At 37.1% G+C, this 22088-nt stretch overlaps 1 protein-coding gene across 11 annotated transcripts in view; it reads right to left on the bottom strand.

The window, feature by feature from the left end:
- The window catches only part of dgkh (diacylglycerol kinase, eta), a 140564-nt gene that overhangs the window by 62994 nt on the left and 55482 nt on the right, over window positions 1–22088 (bottom strand). For 8 of the 11 annotated variants that reach the window (XM_055215441.2, XM_073854948.1, XM_055215443.2 and 5 more), the window contains 2 exons: window positions 13241–13345; window positions 8735–8867 (listed from right to left, as the gene is read on the bottom strand). The exons of 1 other annotated variant lie outside the window; for it this stretch is intronic. In XM_055215441.2, coding sequence (XP_055071416.2) covers window positions 8735–8867; window positions 13241–13345 — 238 coding nt within the window. Of the gene's footprint in view, window positions 1–8734; window positions 8927–13240; window positions 13713–22088 lie in introns of those variants that run through there. 2 more of the 11 variants (XM_055215450.2, XM_055215451.2) reach the window with 2 other exon arrangements.

The raw sequence follows: 22088 nt of genomic DNA, 5'->3' as shown, positions 1-22088 counted from the left end.
TTCCCAAAAGCATCTTTAACTTAGTTGGTTGGCAATGGGAAATTGCATTGCAACCAACAAAGTTGCTAACTTAGTTAACAACAATGCTTTTGGGAAACGCACCCCAGGATGACAGACTGGGATTGTGACAGTTTGTGACCAATTGAAGTATTTTTTTTTAAGTTGATCCAACTTTCCACTTTTTACAGTGTATGACAAACCAAGTGAGGAATGAGAAGAGATGGAATATAAAGACAGATAAAAATTTGTATTTGTGATGCTTTGATGAAATTTAAATGTAGTCATGCAAGTTGGCCAATCAAATAATACATCAAACACATCAGTGTTCAGATGATGTGTAACTCTCAATAAAATGTATGCTGTGGTATACTGTCACCTTTGCCACCTAGTACACTCTAAAAAATAATGGGTTAATTTTTTTACACATAGTTTGTGTTGTACCATTTAACACATTTATGTGTTATTCATGTTAAAATAAATGAAAGGGACAACACAAGTTGTGTTTAAAATATTTAATGTGTTGTCTCTAAACTAACACAAAATGTGTTGTTTTTAACACATCTGTTTTTAGAGTGTACATTTGTTTTACATCTCTATGTTCCCATAAAAAATTTGGATGCTGACACATAAATATTAGACATTGAAACAATCTCTGAAAAAATATGTTTCCACTTTACACCCAGATAGTCACCCTGAGAAATCAAGGGTACAACAAATGGAAAGCTTGTCCCAGTTCATATATATGGCAGGAAATAGCCCTGATCCCATCACCAGAACGAATACACCACAAGAAAGGAAACTGAGATGCTCCTGGGATGTTGGGATTTTCCACTCTTCATTTAATAATAAATGCGAGGAGACACATCTATTGAGACAAAAGTCTGATGTTGAGACCACATCCTCTTGAGAGATTCATAACATTAATAAGAGGCTGCTTCATCTTTCTTTGGCTTTGCACTCACCTTGTAATCAGAGCCGCTTTGCGCTCAGACCATTTCACATGACTCTGGAAACAAATCTTCAATCAATCACCCTAATGTCATTTTCAGGGCTGTTAGCAAACCATTTAGAGACAATTCAGTAATGCCGAGTGAACGCAAGACTGTTTACGATGCGCTGCTAATGGACAGGATGTCTCTGTCAAATTAGAAAGTGAGATATGTCGAGTTTGCCTCTTTTGTTGGGGCACACGTCTTACATCAATCCTTATCGATTGGCTGCTACAGGAAATCAAAGTGAAATATAAGCAGCGATGATTGTTTTAAACTTACACAAATCTTTTAAGGTCTTTGCACTATGGCTTTTGTAATCCTGCTTCAAAGTGAACATTCACTACTTTATTCAGCATCATACACTATTAAACAATGTATTTAGCAAACACTGGAGATAGGACACAAGAAATATATGTCCAAAGTAAGTCATTAGCAACACATATTACTAATGATATACATTTTTGATATATTTCCAGTGGAAAATGAAAATTAGTCCATGCCTCACTGGCTGATCCAATCGGCCAACTGTAGTGAATGCGACACAATGGCAAGTGGAAATATTGGTTTGATTCAGGCTATGTTTACATTAATGCCTTTACCTTTTAAAACGCATTACTTTTTTAAAAACGCATTACACCTTTCATTTACACTACGCCACCGTTTTCGACCCTCATAAATGGGTTTGTTCGTAAACGCTGCAGACCCTGTTTTAGTTTGAGAACTGAGACGTTGCTCTGAGTGTAAATGAACGTAAACGGAGTCTTATGTAAACAAACAGCTGATGTTAACGTGACAGCGCATCATTTTCAAAGTAAAGATTATTTTATTCAGGTAAATGGAGGTTTGCAACGGAGGTTTTGCCAAAAATAGTAAACAACTACCAACCAGCTATTATAAACGCTATATCAGATTGTTTTAACATGTATCCTTATAGATAATGTCTGTTTTATATTTATGTTTGAGTAATGTTGGGTTTGAATATTGTTGTAATGTTGTTTATGTTTTGTTTAAATTTACTTAGCTTATTACGAAAGATACACTGTAATTTTAAGGTCATATAGGGCATTGTAAAGGCTAATATGAAGGGAGAATTGTAATGGGTTCGAGTTTAATTTAAGTTTTGTTTGCTACTTTAAAATGAATTTCGTTTCATATAATTTGTCTCTTAATTTTAATCGATGTTTTGTTGAAAAGTTTTGTGAATATAAATTAATGAAAACAATCAAATCAACGTCATATTAATATTTAATGCTCGTTTAGCCGATTGCGCTTTTTGCTATTTCTGTGTTCCTAGCGGAGGACGTGCACGGACCTCGCACACTTTTAAAAATTAACGTCATATTAATTTTTAATACTTTAGCCGGCCACGCTTTTTTGTCGAAGAACGCGTGTGAGGGACACACACGCACTGAACAGCGACAGGTATGGGAAGATAAGTTATTTGGTGTCTTTCTGAAGAATACCGTCAGTCCGTACGAAAAGTTTCAAATGGACTATAAAATCATATATATGAACTGCGAACAGTGTGAAATGGCTGAAGGGGAACTCCCTACATTAAAGCAATAAGCATTTCTGTAGGCTTAAGCTATACTTCAGCTCTTATTGTGTTTGATTGAAGTTTGCATTTGCTGAAATTAATTTTTTGCTTCAAGTTCGCTACTGTTTAGTACTGTTCACTTGAATGCTTCCTTTTTTAAATCATAAAGACCTTTCTGTTTGGTTTATAACATCAAAATTAACCTATTAATCATACTAATATGTTGTAGGGGGGAGCTGAAGACTTTCCCAAATACATTTTTATAGGTTCAAAAATAATGTCTGTTGTAGTGGCCAGCAAAGGATCCAGGTATGAATTTTTGTCAATATCGCACACCCCTAGGCTGGATAAATGCGCAAAGGTAAGCTATTATTTGAGTAATAAGTTATTTACACTTTTATGCCCAGTTACGTGATTGGTCATGTTTCATGCGTTTATGGTCGTGTATAGTGTGGATGAAGATTCTTTTTAAAATGCCAGTATTTTCATTTTAAAATGTCGTTTTAAAACGCAAATGCTTTAATGTAAACAGGGCCTCAGTTATCTATGTTTGAACTAGAAACTGATTCAAAAGAGGAAGAATGAATTATACAGGGTAGTCTGTCACTCTATCAGATGGTAATGTGTTTTATGTATCGCTCTTTATAACTTCAAACACATAACTATAACCGACATTTTTTGCTCCCGGCTTGACCTCCTTATCAAGAGCCACTTTTAGCATAGCTTAGCATAATCCATTGAATCTGATTAGACCATTAGCATCATGCTCAAAAATGTCCAAAGAATTTCAAAAATTTTCCTATTTAAAACTTGACTCTTCTGTAGTTACATCGTGTACTAAGACCGACAGATTTTTTTTTTTTTGCGATTTTCTAGGCCGATATGGCTAGGAACTATGCTGCCGTAATGATACTACGCCGTGCCCGAAAATAGTCCCCTTGGTAACTTTCAATAGCAGGGGACTATTTTCGGGCACTCCATTATTTTATTGCACCTCCTGCAACCATGATACGTCAGCAAAGTCCTTGATTATTACTCCAGAATGAGAGTATAGTTCCTAGCCATATCGGCCTAGAAAATAGCAACTTTTAATTTTCTGTCTGCCTTAGTACACGATGTAACTACAGAAGAGTCCAGATAGGAAAAATATTGAAACTCTTTGGTTATTTTTAGCGCGATACTAATGGTCTAATCAGATTCAATGGATTATGCTAAGCTATGCTAAAAGTGGTAGAGACGCGGAGATCAGCTGAATGGATTCAAAAACAATAAGAATCAAATGTTTAATTGTAGGGGAGCTGATGAAATGAGCATATTTTCAAAAAAAAAGTGGAGTGCCCCTTACAGTTTACAGTTTTATAGATCACCCAGGTAGCTTTGCCTACAACAAATTCAGACATGCCTCACATACTGACACTTTTCTGGTGTAATATAAGCAATACTGCATGAAAGCCAGATTGTAATCATATTTGTTAAAATCTACTTTTATCCTTCACTAAATATAGTTCAGTCTAACTGCATTGTCTGTTGACAGCCAAAATACAGTACAAAAAGATCTCGCTCAGGAGTGTGAACAATTTCCATACGACACAATTGGCTCTTAGAGCCCCGAAGAAGCTAATGAGAGGTTTGTTGAAAGAAATGAGATCATCTTTTCACAGTAACACATACAGTAATTAATACTCAGGAGTGAGCCTGGTTGCTGAAAATACAGACACTGGAACAACAGCACTTGGAAAGTGCCCCATAATTATCACTCTATAGACCGCTGCCACCACACATACGACCACACAAATCCGCTTTTCACTAATGCAACACTACAAGACTCTTATTCCTGATGGCATCTTGGGGGGTGTTTTGGGGAAGAAATGAGATGATGATGGAGTCTCTAAGCTTTACATCCATTAACGAGCATGGCGTGCTGAAACCGAGGCGTGAACGAGAGGCTTACTATTTTTACTTGCTGCTATCTGAGAGCCCATGACAGTCAACAGAGTTTAATGAGCACCATCTGTATTTCTCTGAAAGTAATTAGCACTTTCTTTACATGATGTTACACCATTAGCATGCATAATCCTAATGATGCTATTTTTAGGGGGAAAGTTTTAACCTGCTAGAAGACTGTACTTTGTTAGTGGGCAGTTGACCGAACAACAAATGTGACCCTGGACCATAAAAACTAGTCATTAGTAGCATGGGTATAATTGTAGCAATAGTCAACAATACACTGTATGGATCAAAATGATCACTTTTTAATGCTAGAAATCATAAGGTAAATTAAGTAAAGATATTAAGTAAAAATCATGTTCTATGAATATATATATAGACACTGGAACTGTCGCAGTCCGCACGTAACTTCCGGTAAACTCCGCTAAGAATAAATAACAACAAAGTTCTTTAAATGTAGTTTATTTATATAACAAGCAAAAAACAACAACACATAGATTACATAGGAAACCAAAACATTTGTTATTTTTGACGAGCCATTTGTTCAAGAGATCAGTTTAGCAACTAGTCAGACCATTAAAAATACGAAACCGGAAGTAAGGTTCGGATCCAGACGTGTATCACGTGCGTCCGATGAAACCGTCTATATACATATCTATTTATTATTAGTAATATGTTTTGCTAAGGACTTTATTTGTACAACTTTAACAGTAATTTTCTCATTCCAGATTTTCAAATAGTTGTATATCCAAATATTCTCCTACCTTAACCGTGGGTTCACACCCGATCAAAATCACATCTACCGCGTCTAGTTTGCCGCTTGAACATTTTGAGTTTACTCACTTCATTCGCTTGTGAAATTTTAGGCATCAAGACATTAACGCGGAAATTCGCGTCATGGGAAGGGCTTCTGCTCGCTTACTCACGTCACTACTAGAACAAGCTCCTGATTGGTTAACCATAGTTAAAATTGTTCAACTAGCACGTTTGCAGCGGCAACGCTCAATTCACGCCATTCACGCGAACTAAACACGCGAATGAGGTGGAATTGCGTCTACCACGCCGTGCTAAACGCCTCATTCGCGCCACGAGACTTCCAGACGCGTGTCAATGCATCTTCACATTGACTTAACATTGAAATCACTCGCGCTTGACGCCTCTACCGGTGCTGGTGTGAATGCAGCATTACAAAGCATACCTCAAAGGAAAGCTTTATTCAGCTTTCAGATGATGTATAAATCTCAATTAAAAAACAAAATCACCCTCATGACTTGTTTTGTGGTATTATCTTTCTTTTTTAAACTTCAAAATAAATGTTTAGGCTAAAGTTGATATTTTAGATGGATTTTAGATGCAATTGGGAAACATTAAATTTTTTCCATTTTTATGACCCATTTTTTATTTTTTCAGTGGATGTGATACCAGAATTATTATTTATTTGTCAAATTAAAAATAAAATAAAAAATGACTATATGATTTTGAATTTAATTTGTTAATACATGTTCTTGTTCTCGTGCATGATTCATTACATTGCAATACATTATCCTCAAAAATAACTTTCTGATTCTATTTTGGCATTATAACCCACTTATCATAATGCATTTAGTCTTGAGTCTTGCCCTCCTTATTTCCTAAGGAATATTTTTGGTTTGGAAATATGTGAAAATACATGAAATGGCTTTCCAATGGCACCCACATTGTATTGCCATATCCTCTTATACTAAATCATTATTAAAATATTGGGTTTAATACTATATTGGAGACAAAAATATTGGCACCTTTAGTAAATATGAGCAAAGAAACTGTAAAAAATAAATCAATGTTTCTCCTTTTGCTTTTTATAAAAAAAACTCACAAAAATACAATGTTTTATTAAAGTAAATCAATTAAAAAGGGTGGGGGGTGATTACATTATTAAATAAATTAAAAGTGTGGTTCCAAAATGAGATAACTCGTTTTAATTTCTTTTAAAAAATCTTGTTTTTTTGATTGTGCATTCCAATTAATATGAATCAAACTGCCGTGCATGTTTTGACAAAAAATTAAAAAACGGAGTTGTTTTGGAACAAAACTCTTCAAATGTTTTTTCTCTAATACACACTCAACAATTATTGGCACCCCTAGAAGTTTTTATGAGTAAAATATCTCTGAAGTATATTCTTTGATACATTGATACAAAATATTTCTTAGCACACCAAGGTGACTAGAAACATGATATTCTCACAGATGAAAAACATAAAAAAAATGTTGAATTTTGGGGTAAGAAATCTTAAAAAATATTAAAATAACACCACCATCACTACAAATTGTTTGAAACACAGATTAAAGAGCCCCTATTGTCCGACTCACAATTTTACATTTCATTTGGTGTGTAAGTGTGTATTAGCACATGTTAACGGTATGCAAACGGTACAAACCCCAAAGTAAACAATGACGCGAGTTATTGTCTCCAACAGACATTATGTATGGTATGTGGAAAATAATGTGTTTTTTGAACCATAAACCACCAATTTTGCACCAATTTTTGCACCAAATACAAAAAATAACGTTTTTAGCAATGAAATAGGTGCCCTTTACAAAACAAATACTCTGCTCTCATGCAAAAACAAACCCCAGCATATTCTTTATTTTTGTGAATCTACTTTTATTGTATACCAGAAGTCCTGGACATCTTATTCAGATACATGGCTTCATGGATTATATCAAATACCAACAGATAAAAAAGTAAAAACCTAACTTGCTCTGATAGAAATTCTGTATGGAGAAATAATTGAAGATCACCTGCCATGAACTTTTAACTTCCTGCTATCTAAGAGCCCATGACAGTCAACAGAGTTTAAAATCATCAGACTCTTAAATCTCATCAGACATTATAATGAGCTGTTAGCCTTGCAAATGGAGGTAGCATAGAGGATTAAATGAAGGGGGACCAATAATTGTGGCTAATGTCTCTCTATGTTTTATTATGTGATTTCCCCCCAACCATCAAATATTTTATATTGGATTTTTGTGATATTTTTTTAAGGAGAAACATTGTTGATTTTTTTCAAAGCTTTTGCTCATATTTGTCAAGGGTGCCAATATTTTTGTCCACAACTGTATATATATTTAACTATAGTAAAACCTTTATCACTGCATATATCACTTCTATTATACTTTCTACATAAATAGAAGTTCATATATATGTAGGGTCCCTAAATGTTTCAGTAGTAAGTGACTATGTGAAATGTCTAATTAAATGCTTTTCAGCGCTGTTTTGGAAAAAGATGATGTCTCATCTTATATATGATGCTGTAACACAATGACCTGTGCTGTTTGTCACACATACGTAAGGATAAAGGTATAACAGCTACATTTTGCCAAAATGATAAAAAAAAGGTCAAATAAATGTAAGAAATATTTATTGTTGGTAAACAAACTCAATTCGTCTGTCATGGCAGGTGTGGCAAAATGCAAAGTACCCTCTGTAAACCAAACACCCTAACCATTACACCATAACCACAAAAGGTACGCTTGATCGAAACCATCCAAAACATCAAGTCCTAGAAATACTAAATGAAAACAATTAAAGGACACTTACACTGACACTTGGCATCGGTATATCGATCCATTATCTAGCCTAAGTTTTGCGGTGCTTTTCAAATATACCATTTGGATTTCCTCGATTTCAATTAACTGTGATCTGCACTAAGTACAGGTATGAGTCTCTGACAAACTGTAATGTAAAACCCAAAGGGTCCATAACCACCCATGTTCAGCTCTTATAAAAGATATCACACCTTTGGGCATCAAGCACAACTGCTTTTATAATTAAAATGGCATCTTTTATGCAAAATCCACTTTTACAAGGTGTTTGGAGATAAATGTGTGTTAAATGTGTTGACATAATGTGTGTTGTGTGTGTGAACATACAAAAATCCACCCTCCACATCTTTTTAAATTTACATTAAACCAAAGCAGTTTTATTAGACATGCTGTTTTGATTCTCTTCTTAATGTGATGTCACAAAAACAAAGCCCCACCCATGGCCACTTGACTGAGAGGTACATTTTAGTGCTCACTGTCTGTTGGTAAGAGAGTGAAGGCAGTAGCTCATTTGCATGTAAAGATACACATATTTAGGTATTCTGAGCTAAAACTTCACAGACACATTCTAGACACACCTGCGACTTAAATTACATATTGTCAAAATGGGCATAATATGTGTCCTTTAAATGAGGAAATAGCTGAAGAGAAAATGTGAACAAAGGGCACCTACCTTCACAGGACAGTCCATGAGAAGTGACCCCTGAAAGGCTGTCCCGACAGACGTTGCAGAAGGTAGGGCGAGCGTGGGAGCAGGCATACCAGTTGTGCATCCCTGAGAAATGTTCCACATTAAACTGTGCCGTCTAGCAAAGGAGAAGTTAAGACAGATTGGCAGCGCCAGGATAAGACTTTTTCGGTGCCCCTGAAAACAGAGGCACTTCAACAGAGGTGCTAGGTAACGAATTTCACACACGCATGCACGCACACACACATCGAAAGATTGTATTTTTAATGTGTATATTTACATACACATTAACAATCAATCAGTAATAACACTGATTTAAGATTTTTGTTGTAATATTTTCAAATGAAATGAAAAATCACACTTTCACTGATATTTAGACGTATAAGAGGTTACACTACAATAAAAACTCCCCAGTTTAAAATATTGATTTTGTGGTCCTAACTTCTGAAGCTAGCCTGGTTGACCCCATTCGTGACATCACAATTGTCTCTTAACATGATGTAAATTAGGAGGTGTGCTTTTAACAACTCATGTTGTCTATCAATTAAAAGAGTGATTCAGCTGTACACTGAAAAAACTGAATTTTTTTAAGGTAAGTGGCTGCAATCAACCCATTTAAGCTACATTTAAACAAAAGTTTTTTATTTTTTCTAAATTTTGCTTAAATATAGCTTGAATATTATGAATGCAACCCCTTACCTTAAAAAAATTGAGTAAATTAAATGAATATATTTATTCAATGTAAACTGTCAAATAAAATGGTCAAAAAATGGTCACAAGCTGTCACTGGGGCAGTGCCCTTTAAAAAGGTCCTACATATTCGTACAAATATGTGTAACTTGTTACTAATACGTTCCTAATATGAACTCTTTCGGTGCAGCTTTTTGAAAGGGTCATTTTGATCCAAAATGAGCAGGTGCCTGCGGTCATCCGCGGTTACTTGTGTTTACGAGTCATCCAAAAATATTTTTAATGACATCCGGGTCACGGTCGGTCGGGTCGTTTGAAATAAAGATGCCAATGATGCTACGATGAGCACTTACTACTTTTAAAAAATGCGCGCCAGGAAGCGGGTCGGGTACAATAGTTTTTGGGGTTTTTTTGCAGTCCGAGTTGCAGATGGGTTAGTTGAAAACGTTGGTCGGGTGCGGGTTGTTTATACATTGACCCGCGCATCACTGGTACCCACCCAGCATTGGTATAGAGACAGAGCGCCGCCATGCAAACCTGAACACCACGCCCACCGGGGGGGAAACCAATCCAACCGTCTCCATTGACTTTGTATTGCGAGAAGCCGCCTCCTTGTCATTTCTGGCTTATAACAAAAAACTGAATAATGCTTAAAAGCTGCTGTGTGACAATATGTACAGCTAACAAGCCAAAGAACCTAGAAATAAGTTTTTATAAGCTGTCGAGCCGTAAAACCCAGTCTTTAAGGAGAAAAAAGTGGATCGCCGACTACGTTTCCCCATATTGGATGCAGTTTTACTAATAGGAGTACTATGAAAAGTTGCCTGTTTCCATTTCTGTGTCTAAACGCTCGTTTTTTGAAGTCGACAGCTTATAAAAAATTATTTATTTATTTTTTTGGCGTGTTAGATGTACACCTTGTCACACAGCAGCTTTTAGGTATTATTCTGTTTTTAAGTTTAATCTGTAGGTAAGTTTTTATAAGCTGTCGACCCCAAAAAAGACACAAAAATGGATACCGGCAACTTTTCATAGTACTCCTATTAGTAGAACTGCGTCCACTAGGGGGAAACGTAGTCGGCGATCCACTTTGTTCTCCTTGGAGACTGGGTTTTGCGGCTCGACAGCTTATAAAAACTTATTTCTGGGTTCTTTGGCTTGTTAGCTGTACATATTGTCACACAGCAGCTTTTAGGCATTATTCAGTTTTTTGTTATAAGCCAGAAATGACAAGGAGGCGGCTTCTCACAATACAAAGTCAATGGAGACGGTTGGATTGATTTCCCCCCCGGTGGGCGTGGTTTTCAAATTTGCATAACGGCGCTCTGTCTCTATAAATCACGCGGGACATTGCCACTGACATTCCCGCTCATGTATTTTTGTTTGTGAGTGAAGAAGCATTAACCAAACCACAAGTGAGCGAAGCATCTTTCATGCATGCGCGTCTATTTGAGCTTCAAAAGAGTGAAACAGGAAAACTGAGCGCATAACTTAAAAAAATGATTCATTCAAATTACTCATACAATTTAAGTGGTTGCAATCAATTTAAAAACATTGTTTAAATGTAGCTTAAATAAATTGATTGCAATCACTTACCTTAAAAAATTAGTACATTTAATGAATCATCTGCACGATCAGGTCAGAGCTGTGTCATCACAACACACTATTTCACATGCTTTATATATATATATATATATATAAACCAAAATGTATTCAGACACCTTCAACATTTTCACAGTTCATTTGCAGAACAAATTAATCTTGAAATGAGAAAAAAGCACAAACATGGTCAGTGTAAGATATTAAGAAAGACCATCCAATGTCCCAAAACAGGACGAAATGTTTGAATAATTTTTGATCCTAAATTTACTGGTAGACCACTGTATGAAAAATGTGTTCTAATGTCTCAGTTTATTTTGCTTTACAATATACACATACATGTCATTGTCCCCCTCACTTTTAAGATCCCAACCACCCAGCGACAGATAGTGACCATTTTTTGACAGTGTAAGATATTAAAGGGATAGTTCACTTTAAAATGAAAATTCTGTCATCATTTACTCATCCTCATGTTGTTTTAAACCTGTATGAATTTCTGATGAACACGAAAGAAGATATTTTGAGAAATATATGGTAAACACACACCAGACAGTGACCATTGACTTCCATAGTATGAAAAAATATTTTGGAAGTTTTGTGATAAATGATAAAGAAAACATTTTGATAAATGATGGTAAGCACACAGTTGACGGTACCCATTAAATTCCATCATATTTTTTTATTCCTACTATGGAAATCAATGGTCACTATCTGCTGTGTGTTTACCATCATTTGTCAAAATATCTTCTTTTGTGTCAGAACAAAGAAATTCATACAGGTTTACAACAACATGAGGATGAGTAAATGATGACAGAATTTTCATTTTAAAGTGAACTATCCTTTTAAGATAGACCATCCAATGTCCAAAAACATCATACCAATCCAAAAGAAAAGCATTAGAAATGCATGTGTACGCGTAGTACTAGTAATCATTATTTATTTATAGATAATCTTTAAGTGTGTAATAAACTTTAAACAAGCATTTAACCAGCTAAAGTGACCAGATGTGTCATTGTTAAGAGTACTGCTTTTAAAAATACCACACAAACACGGATTACCAATGTTTTCGATATATTCTGAATAATAACGCATTGTGTGAGAAACACATGTTCAAGTTGAATGTTGGTGTCATTTATGCAATATGTATATGTAGTGGGCATACGTTGGTGTTTCTGGAAAATATAACACCTCTTGAAACATTTTTTGTCTGTATATGGATAAGATTTTTTTATTTTGCAAAAATTTGAACTTAATATTTTTAAAACAAAGATCCAATATTTCATGACCCCTTTAAAAATGTTTACAGACCATTTTAACAATTCAGTATGTTTTTAGTCTGTTGAAATCTCTTAATTTTTAATTCAAAAAATTAAATAACGCAGCAAGAACATGTTGTTCCACAATGATGGTGTAACACAGACCTGAATGTTATGAAAATCATTGTGTTCAACACTTATTTTTTTTTCTTTTCCCACATGCGACATACAGATTGGCCTGTGTATCTTAGCCGCAAGTGTGGGAGACACACAACCCCCCTGAAAGCAACACTGCACCACAGCTCTCTTGCACACTGCACCCCAAAAAACAGTTTCTCCCTGTAACAGGCGGTGAGGTGCCACCCAGCGGGATGGGCATCTACCTGTGGTACCCTGATGAAACCAGACAGTGATGGATGCGGGTTTGATATATTTCGAATGACAGACAGATTGAATAGAAAGAATTTTGCTCTTCGTTTAGGGGTGCCAGCGGAGCGCTGGAGCTCTGGGTGTGGTATTGCAGAACACGGGGGCTGAGAGTCTTATATAACCATCTTTCTCTACATCTCATACCAAAGTCTGCATACAGTCACACAGACACAGAGCACACACAGTCAACGCCGCAGTTCACACTTTCACTTGCCACCATGCTATTTAAAAACATACGGTTTCGGAGCATAAAAACTGCAGCATGCATGCATATTTAGCTAATTATACTGATATACTGAATGCATATCATTTACAAGCAATCAAAAAGCAGAAATTTGATTTTAGAAGCTGAATTTATGTGGCCAAATCTACACGGGACCCGAAAACAATTCAATCAGGTGGGAGCCGATTGTGTGCCATGCAAATTAACCTTTAAATTCACCAAAGGAGTATTTTTAAGGAAAAAGTGTACAAACATGCTATACAACTGAAACGTCTTATACAGTTGTGCCCTTACCTCGTAGTGCTCTCTTGACTGAACCGATTTCAGCGAGCTGATCCAATCCTCCATTTCTTTCCTGTTCTCGGCACACAGGATAAGCCTTCGGAACGGTGTAATTACCTACAGGGAGACAGTGATCCGAGCAGATGAAAACGATGCGTCTCACCCTCCTGCATGCAACTGAGTGTTCCCCCCTCGTCTCCTGCTCTTAAAGACGGAGCTCAGGACAAGCCCCCCAACCCACGCCTCCTTCTCCTCCTCCTGTTCTACTCTTTAACTGCAACCTCCACCCATCGGGACTTTTCTGCTCCTCTTGTTTGGGAAGCACAAACGAGATCTAAGCTGACAGAGTGCCTCGGAAAACGCTAAAAGCTTGTTTCATAACAGGGGCAGCCTCGCTACCTCTGTGCTTTTAAAGTCATATATTTTATTAATAACGGCACCCTTAACATTTCCAAATGCTGTTTGTGCCGCCACAGATGCGCAACAACCCGACAACTGTTTACATCGCAGCACAGGGAGAGAAGCAAGTGATGCAGTCCTCAGGGAATAATAGCTCATCACCTGTACTTAAAAAACACTGGTGAAAAAATTGAACCCATGTATACACACACACTCACCTAAAGGATTATTATTATTATTATGCCAGTTGTTTTAATGCATTTAGGGGTGTGGTTCTGTTCAAGACAATCTCCTGAACTCCAAACTGAATGTCAGAATGAGAAAGAAAGGTGATTTAAGCAATTTTAAGTGTGGCATGGTTGTTGGTGCCAGACGGGCTGGTCTGAGTATTTCACAATCTGCTCAGTTACTGGGAATTTCACGCACAACCATTTCTAGGGTTTACAAAGAATGGTCCAGTATGCGGCAGTCCTGTGGGCGAAAAATGCCTTGTTGATGCTAGAGGTCAGAGGAGAATGGGCCGACCGATTCAAGAAGAGCAACTTTGACTGAAATAACCACTCGTTACAACCGAGGTATGCAGCAAAGCATTTGTGAAGCCACAACACGCCCAACCTTGAAGCGGATGGGCTACAACAGCAGAAGACCCCACTGGGTACCACTAATCCTCTCTACAAATAGGAAAAAGAGGCTACAATTTGCACGAGCTCACCAAAATTGGACAGTTGAAGACTGAAAAAATGTTGCCTGGTCTGATGAGTCTCGATTTCTGTTGAAGTAGAGTCAGAATTTGGTGTAAACAGAATGAGAACATGTATCCATCATGCCTTGTTACCACTGTGGAGGCTGCTGGTGGTGGTGTAATGGTGTGGGGGATGTTTTCTTGGCACACTTAGTGCCCCCTTAGTGCCAATTGGGCATCGTTTAAATGCCACGGCCTACCTGAGCATTGTTTCTGACCACCTGTGCTCAAACAGTAATCGCGAAAGAAACAAACAGAGTAGAAAAAAGCTTTAAACTCATCAGATCACATCATTTAATGAAAAATCATAAGAAAGATAGATCTGTCTAAAGAAATATTAAGTAAGCATGTGTCAGGCCAACTAGATTTCCCTAAATGTGAACATTTTTGGGATTTAAATTGGGACACATGGGAGCAGGCGTGAATGAATGTGTTTGTTTCATGTTATTGCTTAAATTGGTTGATGCTGGACAGGGGTTTTCGAGCCATTGCATTGGCGCGGTTAAACGGTAATTAAAAAAAATACTAACTTACATGGTTAACCATTAAACCTAGAATTGTTACATCTGAAGAGTTTCGTTGCAAAACGAGATAAATCCATTTTTTTACATTTTTGTCAAAACATGTTTATTATTATGTTATCATGTTATTATTTTGTTTTATGGTGCTACTTAGCTGTATTTTTTAAGTTACGAAGGTTTAATTCAAAACAAACCAACTGCAGTTGAATTGATATTAATTGGAATGCACAACCAAAAAACTAGATTTCTGAACAATTAAAAAACGGTGGTTATCTCGTTTTGCAACGAAACTCTTCATCTCTACTTTGTTACGCTAAATATACACACAATACACTAAATAGATTGTGAATGATCAGACAAAATAACAAAAGCATTGGTTGTGAGAATTACAAAAACAAGCAATTTAGAGAGAAGCTACTGTATCGTCCTGGTAGCTTAATGTGTTTGGGATTTGGATGACAGTGCTCTCCACAGCTTCTTACTTTCTTCAGTGCTTTTATCATGTTTATTGTATAAGTGGCTTCAATCTTCTCCTCAGCATGACTTTGTCATTTGATGATGAAACCATTAAAGCCACAAAGTATTAGCAATATAACACTTACAGGAATGTTCAACACAGGAAGATCTAACAGTAATCGTCAGGGGCGTCGCTAGACCCCTTTTACTGGGGCACGTGCCCCAGTGTAAATCTTTTGTGCCCCTGTGTAAATCTCAAGTTTACATTTTAGCAGTTAACTAGTATATTACTTTACAAAGACAATCGCGACAAAACGGATCTATATGCAATGTAGTTACCCAATTCACGTTTGGAAAAGCGACGCAGCAGTCGCACTGACGCGTGCACGCCCCAATTCATGTCCGCGTCCACGCACCCATTCATGTCCGTGCGCGACTGTTTTGCCGTGCGCAGCCGCATACAAAGTACACGCGATTGAGTTGGTTTATGAAAACATGACGAGACTAAAGTAAGTTTCTAAATAATAATGAAAATCTTATTTTCACCCGATCATTGCCGCATGTGATGGACATCAGAAATGTTTTGTGCAAAGCAGGAAAAGGGAAGCAAAAATGAGAGATGATGAGTTTAAGGGAGTAAAGACACATCTTTCCCTGTCAGGGCTCAAACATTAGAGGAAAAATCGCAGGAAAACGTAAACAGTTAGCAGTAACTAAGATAGATTTTTTTTTAGTAGCAGTCATAAAATGAAAATATTCTTAAAAATAAAAAAAGAAGTTATTAATCATTGTTATGTAAAATGCAAATATGCATAAAATATTTCTCTCCTGTCATTATTTCCAAACATTTTGTGCCCTTAAACATAATGTTGTATATATGTATATATGAAGATGATACTGAAATATTTTTAAATAAATGTTTGTCTTTCCTAGTACTTGTTGCAATGTTGGAATAGTGGGTTAAGCAAAGGAAATTGTATCTTGCACACCGCAGGCTTTCAAGACAAAGTAAAAAAATGGGGGGCACGTGCCCCAGTAGAGCTTTATGTCTAGCAACGCCCCTGGTAATCGTAATAGTACTTTATAGTGTATTATTATAAATTGATTACTCCGGATAATAATGTTGACCTCGCCAAAAAGGTTTTTAATAATGTTGCTAATCAAACATATAAATGACTTAAAGGCATAATATGTACGATTTTTCACTAAAATATCTAAAAACTAGTTATAGAAGGAGGAGTTACTAACGCGGGAGGAGCGAGTACGAGTCATGCAACACTATACAACACTGTTTAACATATCATTCATTACATGTTCGTGTCATTTATATAATATGCACGTGCCTATTTACAACATAAGACAGAAATCTTACTTACTGCATGCAACTCATGACCCAGATTGGGACTTTTCAATGAAATCCAGCGCATCAAACAGACACGCAAAACTCCACTGCTACCCCGGATAATAAACTATATCCATTGTTTTCATAAGGCTGGATTTCTTCTCCTTACATCCAAAAACACACTTCTTCATTCGTGCCATTGTTGAGTTTTGAAATTAAACAAAGCTGCCGTGTGATGTGATGTTTGTAAGGTCTAGCGTCTCCCACTGATTGACAAGTGAGCGGGGTTTTCCAGGGGAAGTGCCCATATAAAGAAGTGATACGTATAGAAACCCCTGAAACGTCAGCTGGACCTGTAATCGAAAAAAAACTTTCAGAAAACTTGTACGAACCCTGGTGAAGTGCATTCGGCACAGAAATACTGTGTAACACATCCAACTGCTTTTTTGACACTTTGCCTACGTTAAGCATGAGGAAACAACTCTATAACTGTGTTAATAAGTCAGAATGCATGAAATACCATTAACCCCCCCTTTAAGAGCTCTAATAAATAATCCCCTTCAAGGTGACTCTTTTGTTCAACAGGGACATTTCAGCCAGGATTGTCTTTGGCTGTTGTCCAGTCATTTAAAGACATCACAGTGGGCCACACGCAGGAATCTTGCAAGCCTCATTCGTGAATACCATCCTGTGCCAGTAAACAGAGCAGCTGCTGCTGTATTTAAGGCTACAGTTGTCCTTTACTGCCTTGTAGAGTAAATGACAAGTGGTGTGTTAGGCATGTTTAGCTGCGCAGCTCCGAGCTGTGAAGGGCAGTTCAGTCTGCGCCATACTGATATACAGCTTCATGTTTATTTATATATTCACCATAGATACTGCAGATCTAAACCACAAGTACAACACTGCGAATCATCCGCAAAAACAAATAAAACAGTCACATTGTCCAGGCTCTGCTGTCAGACACTTCAACTGCAGAAAGGAGGCTTTCGGGCTTATCGTCTTATTTCTTATAAAGCTGTTCGGTTCATTTCACTTTGCCAAAAAACATAACTATCAATTTCCATCCTCGCCAGGATGCAGTAATCGCATTAGTCGGTGTTCATCCTCCTCACTTAGACAATGAAACATGGGCGACTCCCAGAGCATCCTTGACCGCCACTTAGTTTAAAAGCTTTTCCACAAGACACAGAAACTTCACAGAGTGATTTCTCTCGTTTTATGACACTGCGGTTTATGATTACATTAAGATTGCTAATAAGAAAACCTTGCCAAACATATGAAGAGTTTGGTTCCAAAACGTGATTTAAAACAAAAATAGTTACCGCCAAAGTCAGTATTTTATCAGGTCAGTATTAATAAGTAAATTCTTCTTTTTCCACAAAATCCGATGTTCGCCGCGTTATTCTGTCATCTTTTCTCGCTTTTTTTCCAAACCACGACAAATGCAGTCCTCCTTCTCTGCAAAATGCAATAAATCCGCTCAACCAATCACAGTGCATCATCCACGCATTGTAAACAATAATGGCGGCACTTTGAATAAACACAGAATCCTAGTTTTCCTCATCTACTTTGTACTTCGTGATCAACAAACAAACTAAATAATAATTTTGATGGCATTAATAAACCTGTGGTGGTTTTTTGTGGCAGAGTCCTGCAACGGGTCGGGCACCCGCGAAAAGCCGCATAAAAGTGTCTAAAACGGGTGGATAGTGACATACCTAAAATTCACAGGCGAGGATGCAGGCGGATAATTAACTCCGTGCGGGCGGGTAGTAGCGCGAATGAAAATATGTGCAAAATTTTTATGTGGGTTCTGCACACCAAAACTTTTAAACTTGGAGGACATCGAATGCCAGCTGTTTTTTCCCACCCCTCCTCCACTGTAATTGGACGACTGTGTGAGAACTGACATTGACTGGCGGAGCTTTTCACCCAAATTTGAATCTCTTTCAACTGTCGGCGCTCAGCGCCGAGCGTGGAAAAAACGAGTAAGCGTAAGCCATCAAAATCAAATAATTTACATGAGAGGCACTTGGGGAAGGAAAAATGTTGCTTGTTCTCACACAACAGCATCAAGCTTCTGTCATGCTAACACATTGACCCCAGAGCATCTTATGAAAAACTTTCCATTATTTTACGCAATTTTGGACACTGACTTAAATACCATGCGTCAGAAAGCTGTCACAGAGATTTGTCATAAACCCTTTCACCTGTGTGGCTTTATGGACTGTACTGTAAAACCGTAAAGTTTACTGTCACATTTGTCATGTTTATGTATTGTTGATAATAAAGAGAACAAAACAACTGCTTGTCATTTTTACTGTGGTTTATTTATTATATTTAATAAACATATGTATTATATTTTAAATGAAAGGTATCACATTTATTCTTAATTTGTTCATTAAAAAAAAAAAGTAGAAAATAACTAACAACAAGAACTAACAAAAGTGTATAAATGTAAATTTGTGGCGTTTACTGTCAGTATCCTTCAGCTGATTCCAATTATGCATTTGTTTCCCGTTGTATCATGGGAAATAGTGAGTGATCGATTCTACATTGAATGTACCCTCAAAATCTGAGTGCACTGTGGGTAAAAAGTAGTGAACGGATGTAGGGAATGAAGTTGTTTCCTCAGGTTTGGGACACCACTACAAAATGGCGGATGCCAAATATAGTGCACTACATAGGAGATATCGCCTTGGCTACGGCAGTTCATTGGACCAAATGCGTCAAATAGAGCCGCCATCTTAAAACAGGGGAGCCCTGCATCCACGTCATTGTAGCCAATGGTGTAACGGAAATAAAATCACCATAAATCATCATGAATGCGATTTTCTTGGTTTTCTTTTGGTTCGTTCAAACAGTCAGACATGTATTTAGCATTGAGATTTGATATAATTTTTCTAACTATAATGCATAGTGCTAGTAGGCCTAACATCCATACGCAGCACAAAAGTCCGGCATCGTCCATGAATTCGAAGTACAGGCGGAGATAGCTACTTCCTATGACAAGACCCCTGTTCCAAGATGGCGGCGGTTTTGACGCATGCTTAGAACCCCAAGGCAACATCTAGTGCAGGGGTCTCCAACCTTTTTTTATTGGAGAGCTACTTTCTAAAAAATAAAAGTGGTCGAGAGCTACTTGTGTCACGTTATACCTATAGACACCTGTCCACTGTGATTTGAACTATTTCCCACCAGCATTTAAAAAAAAAAAGTTGCCAGCCAGTGCCAGCATTTTTTATTTTTCACAAAATTGTAATACCTTCCAGAAAATGCTTTTCTTTAAACATAAACATACTAAACATTAAATGAAACAACAACAACAAAAAAACTTTCATGTTGTCTTTATTTATACTTTTTATCACCTCTTATATGGGTAGGATTCGTCCAAAAATACCACATTTTGAATAAAAAAATCAATTATTAAAGATCAGATTTAGAAAGATGATCCAAACATAGAGTATTTACTGCTTTTGGATTCATAATAGGGATCATGTGCATGTATGTATGGCTGTCTGGTATCTCTTGACATTCGATGTTTAAATATGAGATGATATTGAACTTGACGACTGTATTTTCGTTTTATCAAAAATGAATCTGAAAATGACGGCATCCATTTTAGCCACAGTGCCTCGACTCGAGATGTGCGCGGATCGTCCGGTTGCCGCGGCGCGGGCTTCACAGCGTTGCCCGGATCGTCCGGTTGCCGCGCCGCGGGCTTCACAACGTTGCGTGGATCGTCCGGCGCGAGTGCGCGGACTTATCTGTTTGTTTTTGAATCATACATGTTAAATTACTGATGTCATATGATACGCCGGTCTAAACAGCTCAACGCGGCGTCAAACACGTACCCAGTCTTTACCACAGGCGCTTGTAACACTAACCAGACATCCAAATGCGCCATAACCACAGAAAATAAATAAACCCACGAGCGAGCTACCTTGACGTGTTGGAGACCCCTGATCTAGTGTATATATCTATGGGAGATAGGGAGCAATTTCGGACACAGCACAAGATGGTAAATATTGGGGTCAGATGTGGGAGACATCCAAAATGGGCATTGTTGGTGTGGGCCTCCAGAAACAGGGTTGGAAAACGCTGGTCTAATCAACCAGTCAATGAATCGATCCTGAGAAAGCCCTGCATAATAACTCTGGTTGCAGGTTCACACAACCTTGATTAAATTTATTTCGATAGGGATTAAACATGATGTAGGGGTGTTGAGACACTTTTTAAAGTTAGACAACTTCGTTAATACATATTAAAAAGCATTGTCGCGTAATTGTTGTCTGGGCAGTTCCAGTTCAATACTCAGAAAGGGCAGCCATCACCGTGAAGAACGAGAGAGTTCATGAAAGAGCATTCATGTGAGACAAATTGTGCTTTATTTAACACAGGACCGAGTGTGACCTAATCAATGAGACCGATAAGATACAGAACACTCTGAAGTCCACATCAATAGATTCAATCTTGATAGAAGGTCTTGGAGAAAACACCAGTGGGTTTGATTTGGAAAGCTTCACAGCATCATCAAATCTAATTAGTTGGCATGAAACCCAGTCAATACAAATCTTGAAATTAAATGAATAAAAAATTGTAAACAAAAGGTTTTAATGTGTTATTGTTTTTTTAAGTTAATTTTAATGTTCAGATAAAGTAAAAATAACTCCTTAATAAATTCGGATTTTTTAAGGGTGGCGTGAAACGAATGCTAAAACAATCATTCAGTAATCCTCTTGAAATCAAATGAAATTATAGGTTTTTATGTAGTGATGTCTGGCTCACTTCGAGAAAGTAGACAAAAATACAGACAAGAGAAGGATGTGCAGCACCAAGCTGTCATACAAGTCTACCACAAGTTATAGTGTTACATCGCGTTATCATCATAAAATGTCAAGCGGCACCAGAGAAGCAAGCCAGACAAACATAACATCTTAAAATCACAGAGAATAGAGACGCAAGCAGAACTGAGAAGACGACTTAGTTCGAATTCACTTGCATTTTGTGCAGATGCATGTTGTAATATTACATTTATATTGTGTATATTTTTTTATATAAAATGTGTCACCATTAAGAAATGTTGAATTTTACCAGTTTTTATTTAGGGGAGACCGGGGCTGGTTGTCTCACGGGTTGGTTTTCACACTGCTTATTACAGACATACTACATGGCGCTGTGGTACAATTTTGATATCAATTTGTTAGCCTTTAATAGCTTACTCATTTGCACTTGAAATTTTGCTGAGCAGACACAAAACATTGAGGTTAGGAGACAATTTTTTATTTTTATGGGTCAGAGTAAATTTTTATGTTGGTGTTGTTTTTGTGTTGATATCTTGTAGGATATTAGTAATTCAAAAACAAAACATTCATTAAAAAGTCAAAAGTATTAGCTTTA

The sequence above is a fragment of the Misgurnus anguillicaudatus genome, chromosome 17 (assembly GCF_027580225.2).
Source record: "Misgurnus anguillicaudatus chromosome 17, ASM2758022v2, whole genome shotgun sequence".
NCBI lineage: Eukaryota > Metazoa > Chordata > Actinopteri > Cypriniformes > Cobitidae > Misgurnus > Misgurnus anguillicaudatus.
Note: the sequence above shows the minus strand (reverse complement) of the source record. Positions and strands in the feature narration are given on the sequence as shown.